Source organism: Falco biarmicus, chromosome 15 (genome assembly GCF_023638135.1).
Source record: "Falco biarmicus isolate bFalBia1 chromosome 15, bFalBia1.pri, whole genome shotgun sequence".
Lineage (NCBI taxonomy): Eukaryota > Metazoa > Chordata > Aves > Falconiformes > Falconidae > Falco > Falco biarmicus.
In genome coordinates this window covers 3,817,827-3,834,430 of record NC_079302.1, presented here as the reverse complement: position 1 = coordinate 3,834,430, position 16,604 = coordinate 3,817,827, and the positions used below count along the sequence as shown (strand labels likewise).

The 16,604-nt window shown below is 51.7% G+C and overlaps 1 protein-coding gene across 1 annotated transcript; it reads right to left on the bottom strand.

Annotated features, from left to right (window-relative positions):
• Nucleotides 1-9,162: 9,162 nt before the first annotated feature.
• On the bottom strand, nucleotides 9,163-16,403 carry IRF8 (interferon regulatory factor 8). Its single transcript, XM_056360626.1, has 8 exons — nucleotides 16,225-16,403; nucleotides 14,892-15,075; nucleotides 13,763-13,851; nucleotides 13,163-13,274; nucleotides 12,763-12,810; nucleotides 11,848-12,234; nucleotides 11,408-11,523; nucleotides 9,163-10,348 (listed from the first exon to the last, which is right to left on the bottom strand). Exons 1-8 carry the CDS (start codon nucleotides 16,396-16,398, stop codon nucleotides 10,172-10,174), a joined length of 1,287 nt encoding a protein of 428 aa, XP_056216601.1. The 5' UTR covers nucleotides 16,399-16,403; the 3' UTR covers nucleotides 9,163-10,171.
• Nucleotides 16,404-16,604: the final 201 nt, after the last annotated feature.

Below are 16,604 nucleotides of genomic sequence, written 5' to 3'. Positions count from 1 at the left end.
ATCCAACCTTACCTGCACTGATCGTCATCTGGGGATGGTGAGGCATGTGATATCTCACGGACCGGGTTGTGACGCATCAGGCCCCGCTGAATAACTCCTGGTTGTTCAGAGATGAGTGAAATCATCGTGGTGCAAGGCAGTAACAGATGTGAGCAGCCCCAGATAATTCAGCCTTCAGCAAATAAACCTTCACGCACAGGCAAGGTCTTTGTTGGCCTTGCACTAGGGGTTGAAGCTGTTGTGCAAAAAAATGCTCCATAGGCTTCAGTCATCATTTCTAGCATTTCTGTCATTTCTTACTTTACAAAGAGGCTGCTATGAACTATATTAGTTTCATAAAAGTTAGGGTGAAATCCTCAGTTTTCCCACATCGTGCTTACGTGTTTAAACTACTCGAGAGCCAGAGCTGGGAGGGAGGACCAGAAAAGACACAGCAGCCCATGCAGCGACAAGTACAGCACCCCCTTTTCCTCCAGCAGCTCTAACTGATGTTGTCACTTTACTAGAAATACAAAAGAATTTCTGAATGTGGCAAAACTGAGGCAAGGTTTTGCTTTCACGCTCCTGCTTTCACACCAAGGGCTGCAAACCTGCCGCCTTAGACCTCTGCATTGGAAGGCAGTTTTAGACTCACAGCAATAAAAGCTCCAAGCTAAGACGGGTGCTAGCAAACCAGCCCGGACAGACACCTGCTTGCCTGCCTGCTGCTCAAAACCCTCCTGCAATGACATCTCTCAGCTCTGTGGCTCATCCTTGGGGTAAGAAGAAGCTTCACCCAGAAAGGCTGATAGAGGAAAAATTAAGAAGATGGTCTCCTCCATTCACAGCCACCCCGGAGCACACGTTCCAGTGCTTTTTGTAACACCCCAAACCATTGCCCTCCTTGAAAACCGATTTCCCCGGAGCCATCGGTACTCTACATTTCATCAGAGAACACACACAGCTCCCAGGCAGAAGGGCTGCAGAGCCAGAGGAAGGGGTTTCCAGGGGGTGGCTAATAGCAGTCCCAGAGGGCTTGCACTGATCCTGCCCTGCTCCACGCCATGGCTCAGCTGGGGCTCCGTGTTTCTCCTGGGGGAGTTGCATACCGTGACTTTGACTGCCTGGCGCAGCAACCTGTAAAGCCCCTTGGTTTCTCACAACCCACGGCGGGGCTATAATTATACCAGAATTTCCAGTCTCTTGTAAAGACCGAGAGTTTCCCACATCCACCCCAAGGGCAGAGCCATACAGGCTGGGCACAACAGGTTCGCTTTCCCCACCATGCTTGGCCTGACGCTGCCCTCCTGCCTAGTCTCAGCCCCATGAAAGGAGACTCAGCACCGTCGTTTGCTTGTGGCCAGGAAAGAGGAACTGAGGCAGTGCCGTGCGATGGAGATGCTCGTAGGCTCATCAGGAGGAACCCAAGAGATTCCCCCTTTTCCACGAGTGATGGGGTGCTGTATCCTGCCCGACGGGGATAACCCCCCTCTCCTCTCCCTTCCCCTTTCTGAACAGTCCTCCTCTTGGCCATCCCTTCATAGGGGATGGCCACCACAGCCATGAGCAGGTTGAGGGCATTAAAGGCGCCCATGGTGGGAGCTACAACCCACCACGTTGCAGGCTCATCCTGCTGTCCAGGCTGTCCCTCAGCCACTGATTTTCAGGTTCATCAAAGCAAGATTCATCTGCCAGGCTTGTTCCTTCCTCTCCCAGCAATCTATTGCCTGATGTTGGGTGTAGGACCTGGGCTTGGGATGGACATTTGACAAGCCTTGGTATGGCAGATTTTCACCCTTCCCTGTTGACATTCTTCCACCAGGTTCACTGGTGAACTGATTCTTCACTGCATCAGTAATGAACCTTTCCCTCCATCCATCCTCATCTCTCACTTTCCTCCACTTTTTCAATCTCCTGCTTGGTGGTGAACACCACAGCCCACCTTCCCCATCTTCCCAACCACGAGACTTCTTCCTCCAGGCTCTCCTTGCCCTCAATGATGGTGACACCACAAGGAAACATTTCCCACTGCTTTCTTCTGCGTTGCCTTAAGTACAATCAAGCGGTCCCTTCCCTTCTCCACCTGAAAGCACGCTGCCCTAGGAGACAGAGCTGCAAGGCTTTGCCCATCTCTTCGTGGAGCAGGTCTCCTCCAGACCTCAGTGGCACCCCAGGGAAGGACAGGAGGTTGCAGGGGTGGTGAGCTCCTGAATAGGAGCAAACAGAGAAAATCCCAGACCAAGAACTTGGGTAGAAGCAGCAAAGCAAACTGGCAAATACTAAATATTTGGGATTTTTACAAAAAAGGTGTCCAGAAACTCCTCCAAAATAAAACCAGAGTAGCTTTTCTGGGGCAGAGGTGTAAAAATATTCCCCAGGTTGATCCCTCTTGCTATTTTCTAGCTGTGTTCACTGGAAAGACCAACCTGCAGATGCCTTTTGCCTTTTGTGCCCTGCGGATGTGTCCATGAGCCAGATTTATCTCTGGGGAGAAGTGGTTACTTCTCAAGAGAAATACAGAACAGAAAGATCCAGACAAGGGAATCACTTGTTTCGAACCACCGTGCTGCTTCCACATACCTCAGCTCCCCCCCCCCCCTCCCCCCCCGCCTCCCCCTGGGGGCTGCAGCACCCAGCTGATGGGGAGCTGCTCTGCCATCACTGTGCAAAAAATGGGGAAACGCTGATTTTGATAGGAACCTTGCTGGGAGCCTCAAGAAGTTTCGGGTTCCAGGGTGGATTTGCATGGTGTTTTCCTAAGCTACAAGGCTAGGCAGGGAATGGGGCTGCTGGATGTGGGAGGAGACCAGGGTTGGAGGAAGGCATCCTTGGATTAACCAGTGGAGGTGCTGGCATGGAGAGACCAAGGTGATGTTTGGTGGCCTCTGGACATGACCTCTGCAGTGTGGCGTGGATGAGGACCTAGCGCTGGTGCACCAAGGCATATGATGTGAAGGAAATGTGTGTTTCCTTTATGGCCTCGGTGGGCAAACAGGTTGTTACTCAATTACAACTCCAGTTTCTGAGCTGAAGCTCAGCACCAAGCTAAGAGGTAGATGCAATCCTTGATCACAGCCAGCTCCAAGCACCACGTTCAGATCAGCTGGAGGCTTCCTGGTGACTGCTGTTTATGGGACATGGCTGACCCAACCCTCCAGGTGTGCTCGGCACACCTCTCCCTGTCCAAACACAGCAGCCCTGCAGGTGTCTGCAGGGCACAGCTGCCTGTCACAGCGCTCAGCTTGCAGGTGAGTGCAAACAGGAAAGGTCCCATCCACACGCTTTGCTCTCCAGTGCGATGGAGACGGTCACTGCCATCTGCTCTCCTTCAGCCTCGACTTACAAGATACAGGCTACGGCATTTTATTTAAGGCAGCTGAGCTCACGGTTTGGCTCAGCAACACCCACTCTTGCAGCAGAACACAGTGGATCTGGGAAAGCAGTGCAGGATTCACGGCAGCAGCTCCCACACCCATGCACCATCTCCAGAACTTCTTTTCTTGGCTTACCGCAGTGGAGATACAGGAGATGAATTGGGGCAAAACTCCCTTTGAATCTCATCAGAAGAAGAACCAGGAACCGCAGCACGCTGGGGACTGATATTATTGAAATCTGCAGCCTGCTTGCTCCAAAATTCAAAATGATGTTATCATTGTGGTTCTGTTAAATATCCAGCACAAGTAAGGAAGCTTTACATAAGCCATGTGAATTATACTCGCAGGGAGAGCTGGAGCAACTCTCCTGAACACCCAGATCCTGTCACACATTTGGAAGGGGGGGGGGGGGGGGGGGGGGGCGGGGAAGAAGTAAAAGGAATGTTTCTCCAGCTTGGAGTATTTTTTCAATTGCCACATTACAAACACCTCTTTGTGCAACAGCCTGAGATGCCCTTTTGCTTCTTCTCATTTTCATGAGCATTTTATGGTGGCATCAAAGTTCTTCCACCTTACTCTTCCGAAGAACAGCAGAGGCCCAGGTTACCTGGTGTCTGGGTGGGTTGTGACCTGCACAAAAAGCAATCTGACTGCATCTCGTGGTTCCAGCCACTTCAGTGCATCAGGGTGTTTGCGTTATTTCAAGCAAATCGCATGCACTGAAAATAGGCTCAGAGCAGGACACAACATCTAGGCACATGCAAACTCCGGGGGAAGGGAGGGGATTTCAGCCTGGACCTCAGCTTCACAGATTTCGGCTCATAATAAACCCAAATGTCTGAGAAAATAAGTATCACTGCATTTCTTCTCGTCCCTGTGTATTTTTGCAGCTGTGACTTGGGTGGAGCCTGTTTTCCTGACCTTGTATCTGGGTGTTACGACAAAGGCTTGCAGGAGGAAGAGGTCATCTGTCAAAAATGCATTCAGAAGAATAAGTGGCTGTCATGCTTGCTCGAGTTTGGGATCTCTTTTCCTCTGCGTGAGACCTTTCTGCAGCCAAGTCTAGCCGGAGGAAATCGGCAGGCTGACTGCCTCTCCAGGCTCAGATCCTGCAACTTCAGTCTGCACACCCTCAGCTCTTCCCACTGCCTCTTCTCCCATCTCCTTGGCCAGCCCTGACGGAGCTGAGATGCCTGGAGCTGATGAGGTGCCTTCAGACCATCTCTCCCCTCCCATCACCTGCACAGGTCTGACTTCATGAGAGCTGTGGTTTGACATGAGTCAAGTCCCACCAGCCACGCTGGGTGACCATCCAAAGCAACATGAAGTGCCACATAATGCCAGTTAGGGCACTGAGCAGTCCCACAGCAGTGCAAGTCCTTTGAGGTTCTCCAAAGACAACAGAAACACAAAAGGTAGTGGTTTGTTGTTTGATGTTGGGGTGTCCTGCCTGTCTTCCTTCACAAGGCATCACTGAGGTGTCCTTGGTGATAAGACCATCCAAGGAGGTACAAACCCCTTGGAGAGGGAGGTATGAGTGGCCTTTCTGAGGGCAGGGAGGAGATGTCCAGCTGCTGGTGACCATGCAAAGGAGGGTGCTTCCCATATTACAACACGCTCGCGGGAAGAGCCCAGAGATGCTCGTCGTGGACAGGCTGCTGTGCTGAAATGGGGCATTGAGCAATCAAACCAGTTGGAAATCCTGGTGTCTAGAAATAAAAAGTGACTGTTTGTTTTCTAACGCCTATAGGGGCCAGCGGGGGCCCAGGCCAAGCAGCAGCAGGTTGGAGGAAGCAGCTGTAGCTGGTTTATGTTGTATTCCTGAGCAGTTCAACTGTGAGCTGAGACCTGCAATTGAATTGTGGTTGTCTCTGCGCAGAGCACTTGGCCTCCAGAGCTGGATGGAGATGCCTGCAGAGCTTATGCTCTTCCTCCAGGTTGAGATGGGCTAAATCTCAGGAGTTTTAGCTGGAGCAGACCTCACCTTCTCCCCAGTCCAGCAAGCCTGTTCTCCATGCAGGAGATTTGTCACCAGGTAACTCCTCACACTGTATTTTAAGCATGTAGAAGGGATGGTTGTCCACATAGACACTGAATTCTGCTCCTGAAGCCTCATGCAGTGCTCCTTTTTGCATTTGTTGAAGGGCATGTCATGGGAAACTACTGAAACACATTATGAACAAGACTGATAACGCCACAGGATATAACCAGGGTCATTTTCTCCCAAAGCAAATGCTTCCCAGCAGCACAGCTGCCTTCCAGCCATGACAAATCTCAGAAGTAAGGTTGGCTTTGAACCCAAATAACACCCCAAGTCAGTGAGCAGAACACCAGGTGCAGGCTGCAGTCTATATCAAGTCCTCTGCAGCACCCAGAAATCAAAGTGTACACCATGAAGTAGAGGTCTTTGTGTTGGAAGACCTTAGAGAAGGGGTTGATAGAAAATTACCCAACATTGCCTGCCCTGGTCCACCCTTCTCTGCTGGCTGATAGGAGGACTGGATGAGCACATTTCCCCTTCCCAAACATGCTTGAGGAGAACTGTGTATCTCCTGCAAGTAACAGTCAGTTTTCCCTGTGGAAATCAAGCTCCTCTCTCCTTCCCTTGTGAAACTTTTGCTCTGCCCTTCTGCTCCTGAAGGCAGTTTAGCATGGGCATCTCCCAGAAAGTACCTTCCTGTGTCCACAGGGATTGCAGCCCTCTCCAGAGGGAGCAGCAGGACCTGGACCTGGGTTGGCCTTCCCAGGAAGCAAGGCAGTATCTCCACGTCAGGCAGGAGTTTGATGGTGTCGCTGCTCCAACTCAAACACATGCTCAAAGTGTAGGAAACCACATTTGGACAAGCAGCAAGCATTTTGGGGAGGACAGCCTTTGGGCTCCTCATCCATGCTACCCACAATCCTGCTACACTAGCGAGGATCGTTCAGTGGAGAGGATGCAGCTTGTGCCACAGACGCTGTATGCAGTGGGTACCGTGCCCCCAGGATTTGGGGGTGGGACCCTCAGCTGAAGACACAAGTCACTGTTCGGACTTGCCAACAGAGAAGCCATTGATGAAGAAGAGCCAACACCAGGCACTGAGGTTTCACTTCAGTGAGGCGATAGAGAAGAACCCAAGTGAACAGAAACCAATGAAAGTATTTGAGTCCCTGGTTGCCCCAAACCACTAAGACTCGGCACAGCTGCACCAAGGAGCTCACCAGAGCTGCCGGGGTCAGGCAAGGTGCAGGGATGGGTGTCCCGGGATACAGGCACTGCCTCTGCGCCAGGATGCTCTGGGACACCACCGGCACCAGCTCCCCAGCCAGGATGATGGGGGCAGCAGTGCCATGCCTGCCTGGCCAAGAGGCTTGCAAGAGAAGTACAAGCTGTGCAGAAATTCCTCCCGACTTTTACAAAGGCCACCATGAGTCTTGGCCAGAGCATCCCTTTGTGCAATCTGGCACAGTTACCTCAAAACCTGCTCTGGTCTGCCAGAGCATCTAGCCCTTCGTGAGCGAGCATCAGCCTCAGAGGCTTCCCTCGTGTTGGATTTTGCGATGGGGAAATTGGCTTGGGCCAGGCATCGAGCGCAAGCCCAACACTACTGCAAGTCCTACCTGAGCCCGGAGCAAAAGCAGGGGACCCCTGCCCGCAGTCATGCACCCCAGCACGTTATCCTTCTTGCATCCCACCTCTGCTACATGATGCTGCCACCCAGTTTCCTTCCCAGTCCCTCCACGCCCACCCACCAATTGTCTCTTCTTGGACATGGCTTAGAAGCTGTTTGGGATGGGAGCCATGCTGCTGGACTTGCGGAGCAAGGCATAGTACAGTCCCAAACCAAGCTCTGGGCTCCAAGACACAATGGTAGCACTAGAAGTGTACAGTGCAGCTGGGTCCAACAAAAGGTACCACTGCTCCCCACCGCTCTTCCGCGGTCTTGAGGTGGAAATTGAAAGAGCCCTGAATACGTAACAGGTGGCTCCAGGCGAGCACAAGATGATGGTTTCTGAGGAAGGACTTGCACCAGCACATCTGGGGAAACCGCAAGTGGTGTTTACGGTGTCCCAGCCTACAGCCCATCTTATGTTTCACAAGTGGGCACGTGTTATTCCAGCACAGACCGCAGTGGGTGCCTTACACCCACCTCCCCCCCACCAGGCACCTCACCCACAGGGAGTGAGTCTTCCTCATGCTCCAAGGGAGCACCAATGACTGGAACAGGATTAAACCCTATGGGGGACACCATGATGGTCCTCAGCAGAAGCAGGCAAAGGCTGGGGGTGAACGCTGGTGATGCACCCACAAGGCGCCATCCCTACCTCCATGTGACCAAGCATCCGTGAAGAGCTTACAGGAGTTGGGGACTTCATTGCACTTAGGATCCTGATGCAACCTCAAAAACCTCAGTCTACAGCCACCTCTGCTCAAACCACAGCCACGTGCTTTGATGCCTGCAAAGGACATGCAGAAGGGCGCAGGCAGGACAAGCATCCCGCCAACACGGTTGGGGCACAGAGCACAGCCATAGAGTGGACGCTCACAGCTTAAACAGCTCGGAATGCAGGGCCTCCCTTAATCCCAACATATAACCACAAAGTTTCAGCTGGGTCTCCCACCTCTGAGCACCTTTTGGGTGCTGGAAGTTGCATGTTTGCTGTGCACCTACTGCTCTTTGGGACAAAGGCTGTAACTGCTTACCCTGGAGGGACGCGGGGGGCAGCTCCAAGTCCCACAAGAGCTGGACACTTAATTTCTTTAGGGAAGCTTCCTTGGAAAGGCAGAGTTGCTCACACCAAAACAGCTAGTAATCCTGCAGACAGAACAACCTCCTGGCAGAAGGGAGCTGCCGTCAACTCACCCCAGCTCAGGGCCTCACATCTTAACTGTGCCCTGACTGCACTCATGCTTGGGAAGGTCTCATCATTACCAGAAAAAGGCAGAGCCACAAAAAAAAAAAAAAAAGTTGATCTGCTTGGATACCCCTGCAGGGAGGACAGCTTTGCATCCACCTCCTAGGGAGACTCAGCCTTCAGCTGCCTGGATCTCCAGGCATCCCCTTCATAAGTACCTACATCCTCTGGTACTTTGGGTACCACAGACACCCCATGAAGACTGGTGCCTCCCTGCCTGCACCCCTTGGCAAGGCTGAGCCAGAGCACAGCCTGCTGCAGGGAAGAAGATGGGAGTTAATGTTCACCCTTCACAGGGGGCAAGGTGAACAAATCAATCACGGCCCTCACACACTTCCACAGCCTCTGAGGTGCTGTCCCAAACACAAACTCAAAGTGAAGGCAGGTGAGGGCGCAGATGCTCAGCCTCCCCTGCTGCAATATTGACCTCATTTGACCAAGACAGATGCTCCTTTTTTCGTCCTGGTTCTCCCCAACACCACCCACCCCCACGAGAAAGCTGGATAGCAAAGCCAGTGGGGAAATGCTCCACCAGGCAATAATGGGAGAAGGACAAGAGTATGCCTTTGAGCAGGGCCTTAAATAACTGCCCCCCATCCCATGACCTTGGAGCATCACAGCCCAGGTCAGAGAGCTAAAGGCACCAGGTCAGCGCTGTGGCAGATGAGCAGGGCTCCCTGGAATGAAGGCTCTACAAGTGATGCCCTTTTCCTCCCTCCATTGCATTACAGCATTTTGGCTCACTCCTGCCCTGCCTCAGAGATGAAGCCAGGCAGTTAACAGAGCAGGAGAGAGGTGACAGCAGAGGCTTAACACAGAACCACCCACCACAAGGAAGATCAGGGCAGGAGCAATTCAGAGATGCCTGGCTCTCCCCAGCTCACTGCAACCAAAACCCACATTGCAAGAGAAATACAAAATATAGCATTTTAATTGCAGGAAGATAAAAAATTACCAAAAAAATTAATAAACCTCAGGCATAAAATAAATAGGCAGCTTAGTAGCACACAGAGATTTGTGGTCCTGGTTTGCATCAGCTGCAAGGCATAAACCCCATGCCCAAGCAGCACCCCAGTGCTGCGTGCACACACAAAGCATATTAATGAGGATTTACACATGGATGCCACTGCCTGGTCACGCTTGGGCAAGATCAACACATGCGTTTAGAAGGGTGAAGCCAAACTATTCACTGTGCTACAATCTTTAATTTTAAAGATATATTTATATAAACTCTGTCTCTGGTTAGGAAAAATTAAGATTCCTACATCCTTATAGTCAATATTTATACATATCATCTCTGCATTGGTTTCCAAATCTCAAAATACTTTATTACAGATAAACACATAAACCTCCTAGCAAAAATAAAGAGGAATTTGAGAGAGTATGCCTTCCAAGGAGAACTTTATCTTCCAGCAGCAGGACTCTGGCAGGAAAGTCAATTTTTGGAAAGAATTTCCTACATTTGAACATTTTAAGGCTTTTCCAAGAGTCACCTCCTACCAAATTGCTATTCTCAGCAAGGTCCAAGTTGCAGGCTGCTGAGGCAGGTCATTACAGCTATTTATTTTTGATTCTGCTTGACTGGCCATTAACACAGACAACACAAAGCAAAGCCAGCCCTGACCTTCCCACACAGCTCAGATGCTCCCTCCTCCCCCTGCCATTAGCAACAGACAACAGTACTGGGACCACCCTGCTTGGTACAAAATGTCATTTTTATCAGTGAAGTGTTTGCACTGTGGATGCTGAGCATCCAACCTACTTTCTATTCACAATTTTTACTGCTGTATTTACACATACTCTGGACCACAAACAGCAAAGAACAAAACCCATCTTTCCAAAAGGGGCATTTAGGCACTAACGGGACCAAACTGGGTCTAGATCAACCCAAACCACCACACTATGTCTGCACAGAGGGAGGCTCAGACAGCAATCTGTTGGTTTTCTCTGAAGAGCGGCCGCTGATGCGTTGCACAGATCTCCTGGAAGATCCTGTACACCTGGTCATGCTGTGTCTCATCAGCTATGGGGAGCATGGGGCTGCTGCTGCAGGTCTTGCCAGCCTCCTCCACCACCTGCCTGACACACAGCTGCTCCACCTACATGAAAAGAGAAGTCATGAAGACACTGAATGAACAGGAATCTCCTTGGGAATCTCCCACTGCTGCCATCCACACCCACCAGCCCAGGCATCAGGGCATGGGGTGGGAGACATAGCAGAGCAGCTGGGTCCAGACCCAGGTGGCCAGGTCCAGCCAGCCCAACAGGTCCAAATCCACATGCCACCTTGCCACAAGCAACTCTAGGAGCTCTTGTGACTGCTTCTTTTCTCCTTCTCCCAGCAGAGCTACAGGGAGGTGAGGTCAGGCTGGGGGACATCCCAGCACACGCAGAGTGATCGCCAAGGCAAGAAGAGGTGACCAGGTCAGAGTTGTGCAGGGAGGCACAGAACTTGTAAAATCCCCTCCAGGACCTCACAGACTTGGTGGGTCTCTGCAACACACTCCCTGTGCTCTCCATGCCATGCCCCTGCTGCCTTGCTGGCCCACGGAGGTCCACGAGGTGCAGGCTCCAGGAACACCTTATGCACTCCCCCAAGGCTCTGAGACTCCAGAATTCCTTTGGCTTCTCCGGGGAAAAGTTTCTGGCCAGAGCCATGGGGACTGCCCCTCTCATCCCATGCCCTCCTTCACAGTCCTGAAGGTTTCCCCAACCCCACTGCTGTCCACCACGGTTTTTCACCACATTTGTTGGCTGTTCAGCTTGAGGCTGTCCCTTAACTATCTCAGGGATTTATTCCCCCATTTCTCCCAGGGGAGGGCAGAGGTCCCAGTGCCAAGAGGCAGAACGGGAAGAGAACAGATTTCCCACCAATTTAGAAAAACTTTTGCCATTTGGGAGCTTTGTTCACAAGCACGATCCACCCAGATCAAGGAGTCTGACAAGCGATAGCCCAAGCACCCCTTGGAGGCTGCAGATAAGCCAGTACTCATGCCACACCTGCCACCCCACCAGGTCAGGCCCCCAAATGACCTGCAGCTCTGGGGCTTGAAGCTAGAGGTCTACTTGTAAAGGTTGGGGGGGGGGCAGGGAAGGCAATATGGTCCAGAGAAGGTGGGAAATTCAGCAGCAGAGCTCCAAAGGGCAGCCCTCCGTACCTGGACAAGGATGAGCTTACACCGCAGCGGCACTGCATCCGGGAACTCCTCTCCGAAGCACAGTATGACTCTGCTGTCTGGGAAGCGGCCCTGGTTGTTGTAGTACTGCTGCAGCTCTACAAGGAGAGGGGAACAGTTGGAAGGTGCATGCCACCAGCTGCCAGCCTTTGCTACACAGCTTTGGGATGAAGCACCCTGCCATGGAAGAAAGCTCTGGGCTCAGGAGAAGCCAGCTTTGCTGTGCAGAGCCTCCAACTGGGAGGCATTTGCTAAGTGACACATAACATCAGGTTACTCCTTCCTACATCTGGTAGGATCAGCTACTCATCCAGAGCACTTGAGTAACCCAGCAGGGACGGGCAGTGATGACTCCAAAGAGGGCTCTACCCTTTCAGTCTCACCAAGTGGATGAGGAGAAAGACAGGAATGCTTCTACAAACCTTTGAAGAATAAGTCTGTGTCAAATATCTTCACCACCTCATCCCGGTCCAGTTTGTTGGGCCTGTCCTTGTAGATCATGGTGTTCCCACTCCAGAAGACCCTGCCCTGGCACAGCCTCTTGATGAAGATGCCCTCCTTGCTGCTGTGCAGCAGGACACCCCTCTCCAGGTGCCCAAAGAGCTTCTTGGTGATCTGCTTCTGGCGGTCATTCTGAATGGCATCAGCTGAGGGGAACCGTACATGCTCCAAGGCATCTGGGGCGTAGAGCTTCTCTCCGTGGCTGGAGGGCTGGCTGAGCGAGATGCGGCAGCCCTCGGTGCACGAGGTGGTGATGTGGCCCACCAGCCTCCCGCCGTAGTAGAAGCTGATCACCATCTGGGAGTAACCTGGGAGATGATGGGCATATACATCACCCATCAGGAGGGGACAAATCCTGCCTGCTCTTCACTGCAGTGCCCAAACCCCATGAGAGCAGCAAAATTTCCTGGGAGCAAGTTTCACTTGACGAAGGAGCCCTGCTTGCTAGAGGACATCTCCTCCAGCACTCAGCCAGCCTGGTAGCAGCGCTGATCAGCAAGCGAGAGCTCCCAATACTGAACCCCTTCCTCCCACCTTTGCTCCACAGAGGTGGAGCAGATCTCCCTACACCAAAGGCACAGCTGACTCCAGCATCCCAGGGCAGCCCCCCATGCCAGGGCCATGGCCACAGGACTCCAGGCAGGATGCATCCCTGCTCAGCATGCAAACCCTGTGGATACTCAGGGGGATGCAGCACCACCCAAATGCAGAACAAAGCCTCCTACCAAGGCAGGGAGCAGCATCACAGCCACCTTCTGCCACTGCACACACAAGGTCACACCCCAGAGAGGCATTTGATGGCCCCAGCCCACAGCCAAGCAGGGAAGCTGCCTTACCCGAACGATGCTGCTCATAGCTGGAGTATCCGTTCATCAGGGGCAATGCTGTGAGTGGAAAGAAAGCAGAGCTGAGCCTATGTGCCCAGCTCCCAAATCCCAATCCCCACCCCCCACTTCACTACCCCCTGGTTCTCTGTCCCAGGCACATCAGGCTGGGATCTAATCTTGTGCAAGGTACACTGTTGGGTGCCTAGTACCAAGCTCAGTGTTCATAATTAATACTTTAAGCACCCTTAATTAGGAAGACAGAACACAACTGTTTTCCATTATGCATCATAGAATCATTTAGGTTGGAAAAGACCTTTAAGATCAAGTCCAACCATCATCATGGCACAAGAAGTTTTTCTGCCTCAGACAGAAGTCTTAGTCCCATCAAACACCACAGTCAGCTACTTACCTGGGCTGGGCTGCTGCACCCACCAGTCAGGTATTGGGGGGTTTCTGCAAGTCTCCTGGGGGGGCGAGGGGCTTCTCTTGATGATGCCCAGGTATTCATCTACACAGGGAGGCTGTGCGAGACCAGACACTGAGATCAGAACAGGTTTGATGCCTTGGGCAGCCGCTGTCCTGCACCAAGACACCTGCAGCACTCAGAGGGTCCAAACAGATTGCCAGCAGGATGACAGGTGGGTTTTTTTCTATTGTTAGAAAGATCAAATTTGGCATTCCCCAGGCCATACACTCAAATAATACCAAATAACTAAGCAGAAGCAGCCCGATGGAACATAGCCGAGAACGGGAACAGGGCTGTGAAACAGCTTCTGTCTCCCAGCAAAAGTCTCACCCACCCAGATGCAAATTGAGTGCATTAGCCATTCATCCCAGCCACCTCCCAGCACTGGCTCACATAAATGAGCGGCAAAACTCAGCACTGCTCACCAGGCTGATCCCCAGAGCTTTGCAGATTGAATTTTAGGAAGGCAAAACTTTATCAGGCAACTTGATGCCATCAGTCCACCTCCGGCCAAGGTGACCTGCAGCCACAGTGAGGGCTTACCTCTTTAATGAGGTCATCTATGGCAGAGGAACTGCAGTCCATCTCCGTGACTTCATTCAGGCTGTTCCCATTGGCAACGCCGGCTTTGCCTGGAAAGAGAGGTTGGGATGCAGTGAGGAACACACACACCCCAGCCACAGCTCACCTCACCACTGGGTTTAGGAAAGCCTTCACCCCATGACAGTTATGAAACTGAGAACCCCAGCACAGCAGAGCCACATAACAGCACCTCCGGGAGGCTCACAGCCCCCTCCAGCTCCACCCAGAGCTGCTTTTTGGGACCAAAACCAGTTTACAACCCATTGGCCCAGTGCATGGTGACCAGCAACAAGGCTGATCAAATATCTGGCTGGTAGCAGAGACAGAGCTAGAGCAGAGGATAGAGTTGGGGTTTTTTCTGAGCACCCCAGAGACCAGGGCTGCTGCTGCTTCTCTTTTTTCCACCAGCCACCCCAAGCACAGTCATGCTGTCGGTGGGAACCTGCAGTGCCATTTGCATAGCAGCAAGCCCCTCCGTGTGAATGTGGCTGGAGGAGACCAAGATGCTAAAGGCAGATTTCCTGACAGTAAGATTATTTTTTTCACAAGTTTTTTACTTTTTTAAAAAGGAAAAAGCACACATACTCCTAACCACAAATAGAGATATACTTAGCACAACCTGCACCACACCGGACATCACAGCAGCAACTGCTCTCTGTGAAATTGCTGCCACTCTAATCACTACTGGCAAGAAAGAAGGGATTTATTGCAGCTCCCTGCCACACACCCAGGGCAGGCATTAGGAAGACAAGGGGCTGGGGCTCAAGCAAACACACACACCCACAAGGGGGGGAAGAATTTTGGATATGCCCCTACAACATCCTTACAGGATGGATGCTTACACAATGCCAGAGTTATCCCCTATTTACTAAGCAACTGTTAAGAGGGCAGAAAAAAAGCCTGTCCTTCCTCCTCCCCTCCCTGCCAGCACAGGGACACTGGGGACATCATTTGCAAAGCTGGACAAGCAAAGCCTCACAGCACAAGACTGGCCAGGAAGCTCCGCTCAGATGTAGGTCAGCAGCGCAAGTCTATGGTTACCCAAGGGACTGACCCACACCAGGGGTCAGCCTGCTATCAGGGCACTTACATTTCTGTTCCTCCTCTGGCACAATCCTGTAGACCTTGTAGGGCTCAGAGATGTCCAGCTGGGACCTGTCTGTCACCTCCTCAAAATCAGGACTCTTGTTCAAAGCACAGCGCAGCCGTGTCTTCCACGTGGCCGGCTCCGCTTTGTCACCCTCTTTGAACTTGCCTTTGAAAACAGCCCAGGCCTAGAACAAAATTTAAAAAAAAAATCACCTCCACATGAGCTCTGCAAACCCTCTCAGCCCCAGGGGCAAAGGAGCTGGGGCTGCAGAGAACATTTGGCATCTTGCTCCCCCCACCTCTCTGCCCTCTGCACCCTGTCAACCATCCCCTGTGTATGTGCTGTTTTGCTCCTAGACTGCAGACACATGCACAGCCACCGCACACAGGGACAGGGATTTGGGTGTAGCAGCAGCACCTGCCCCGGCGATGCACCCAGGTGCAGGAAGGGCTGCAGCACCTAGGTTTTAAAAAGCAGAAGTCAAGATTATAATACATGGCTTCACTCCTGCACCAACAGGTTAAGAGCTGCTGGTGATGGGAGGAATCACTACTGAAGCAACGGTGTTACCAATGACCTGGCAACGACTCAAAAAAATGAAAATAAACCTATTTTTCAGCTCCTGACTAATAAAGGAAAGCTGGTTTCTTTTTAAGATCAGAACCTCATTTGTGCTTTTGGTGGGAGAATACATTTTACCACTGAATGGAGACACTATTTTATAGATATTCATATATTTTCAGATGGCTGAATTTAGTGCCATCCTCACATATCAGTGCTCCTGAGCCAGCTGCTAACCAGTTGTCACTGCCCTGAAAGCAAACTCACTCACCAGGACAAATATTTGGAAGTGGGGGCAGAGGGAAGGGAATTCCTGGGGAAGAGCCTGACCTTTCTGGTTCAGGATGGAATTTTCCACTTTTTCCCCAAAACTGGAAATCCCCCCACCCCCTTCAGTGAAATCCAAAACTTCCTTCCCTCCTGCAAAGTCTTTTTGGTTCTTTGCTAAATCCAGCCTCTTATCAAGAACAGTCTGATAAGAAGTTGAGAGCAGCTCAAAAGGAACACATCCAGCTCCTTCTCATGTCAGACCAGGATTCAAATACGCTGAAAACTAACCTAAAACCGGTACCAACATTTGGCATAAAGGAAAAAATACCCTCAGAAGAGCCCGAGAGGCCGATTTGCAGGAGATGCTTCAGTGTGCAGAGTTGGAGATGCAAAGCCCACAGACAGCACAGACATCTCCCGCCAGCAGGACTGTCAGCATGGTAAAACACAGCATCACAGAGCCCAGGAACCATCAAGAAAAGACATTAGTATCTGTCCCTACCTTGAAAATAGAAGCATCCACCTCCTGGTTGTAATCCTGCTTCCCAGCATGTTTCCATGGGATGCGGAACATTGTTTTCTCCTCATTCTCCCAGATGAGCCCAGGGTACAGCTCACTGTCAATCTGCTCAATCAGCCACTGCCGGAGCCGCCGCCCGCCGTTGCGGTCACACATCCTGGATGGAGCAAGAGGTCCAAGTCCCATTAGCTCCCCCAGCACCATCCCAGCACAACTGGGGTACAATGGATTGTGCTGTGCCCTGGTTTGCCACGCACACAGCCAGCAGTGGCACCACCTGCAGAGACAAGTTTTGGCAGCTCTGCAAATGTGCCAACATCTGTATGTTAAAATAACCCCCTGCTTCTTTTAGAATGAAAAAA

Bases quoted from the DNA above. Each gene is read 5' to 3' on its own strand.
- IRF8 (XM_056360626.1), bottom strand. From the start codon at position 16,398: ATGTGTGACCGCAACGGCGGGCGGCGGCTCCGGCAGTGGCTGATTGAG. The intron at 13,275-13,762 runs GTAAGCCCTCAC...GGTCTCGCACAG, and splicing joins TAGATGACCTCATTAAAGAG to CCTCCCTGTGTAGATGAATA. The intron at 12,811-13,162 runs GTAAGTAGCTGA...TTCCACTCACAG, and splicing joins GGTGCAGCAGCCCAGCCCAG to CATTGCCCCTGATGAACGGA.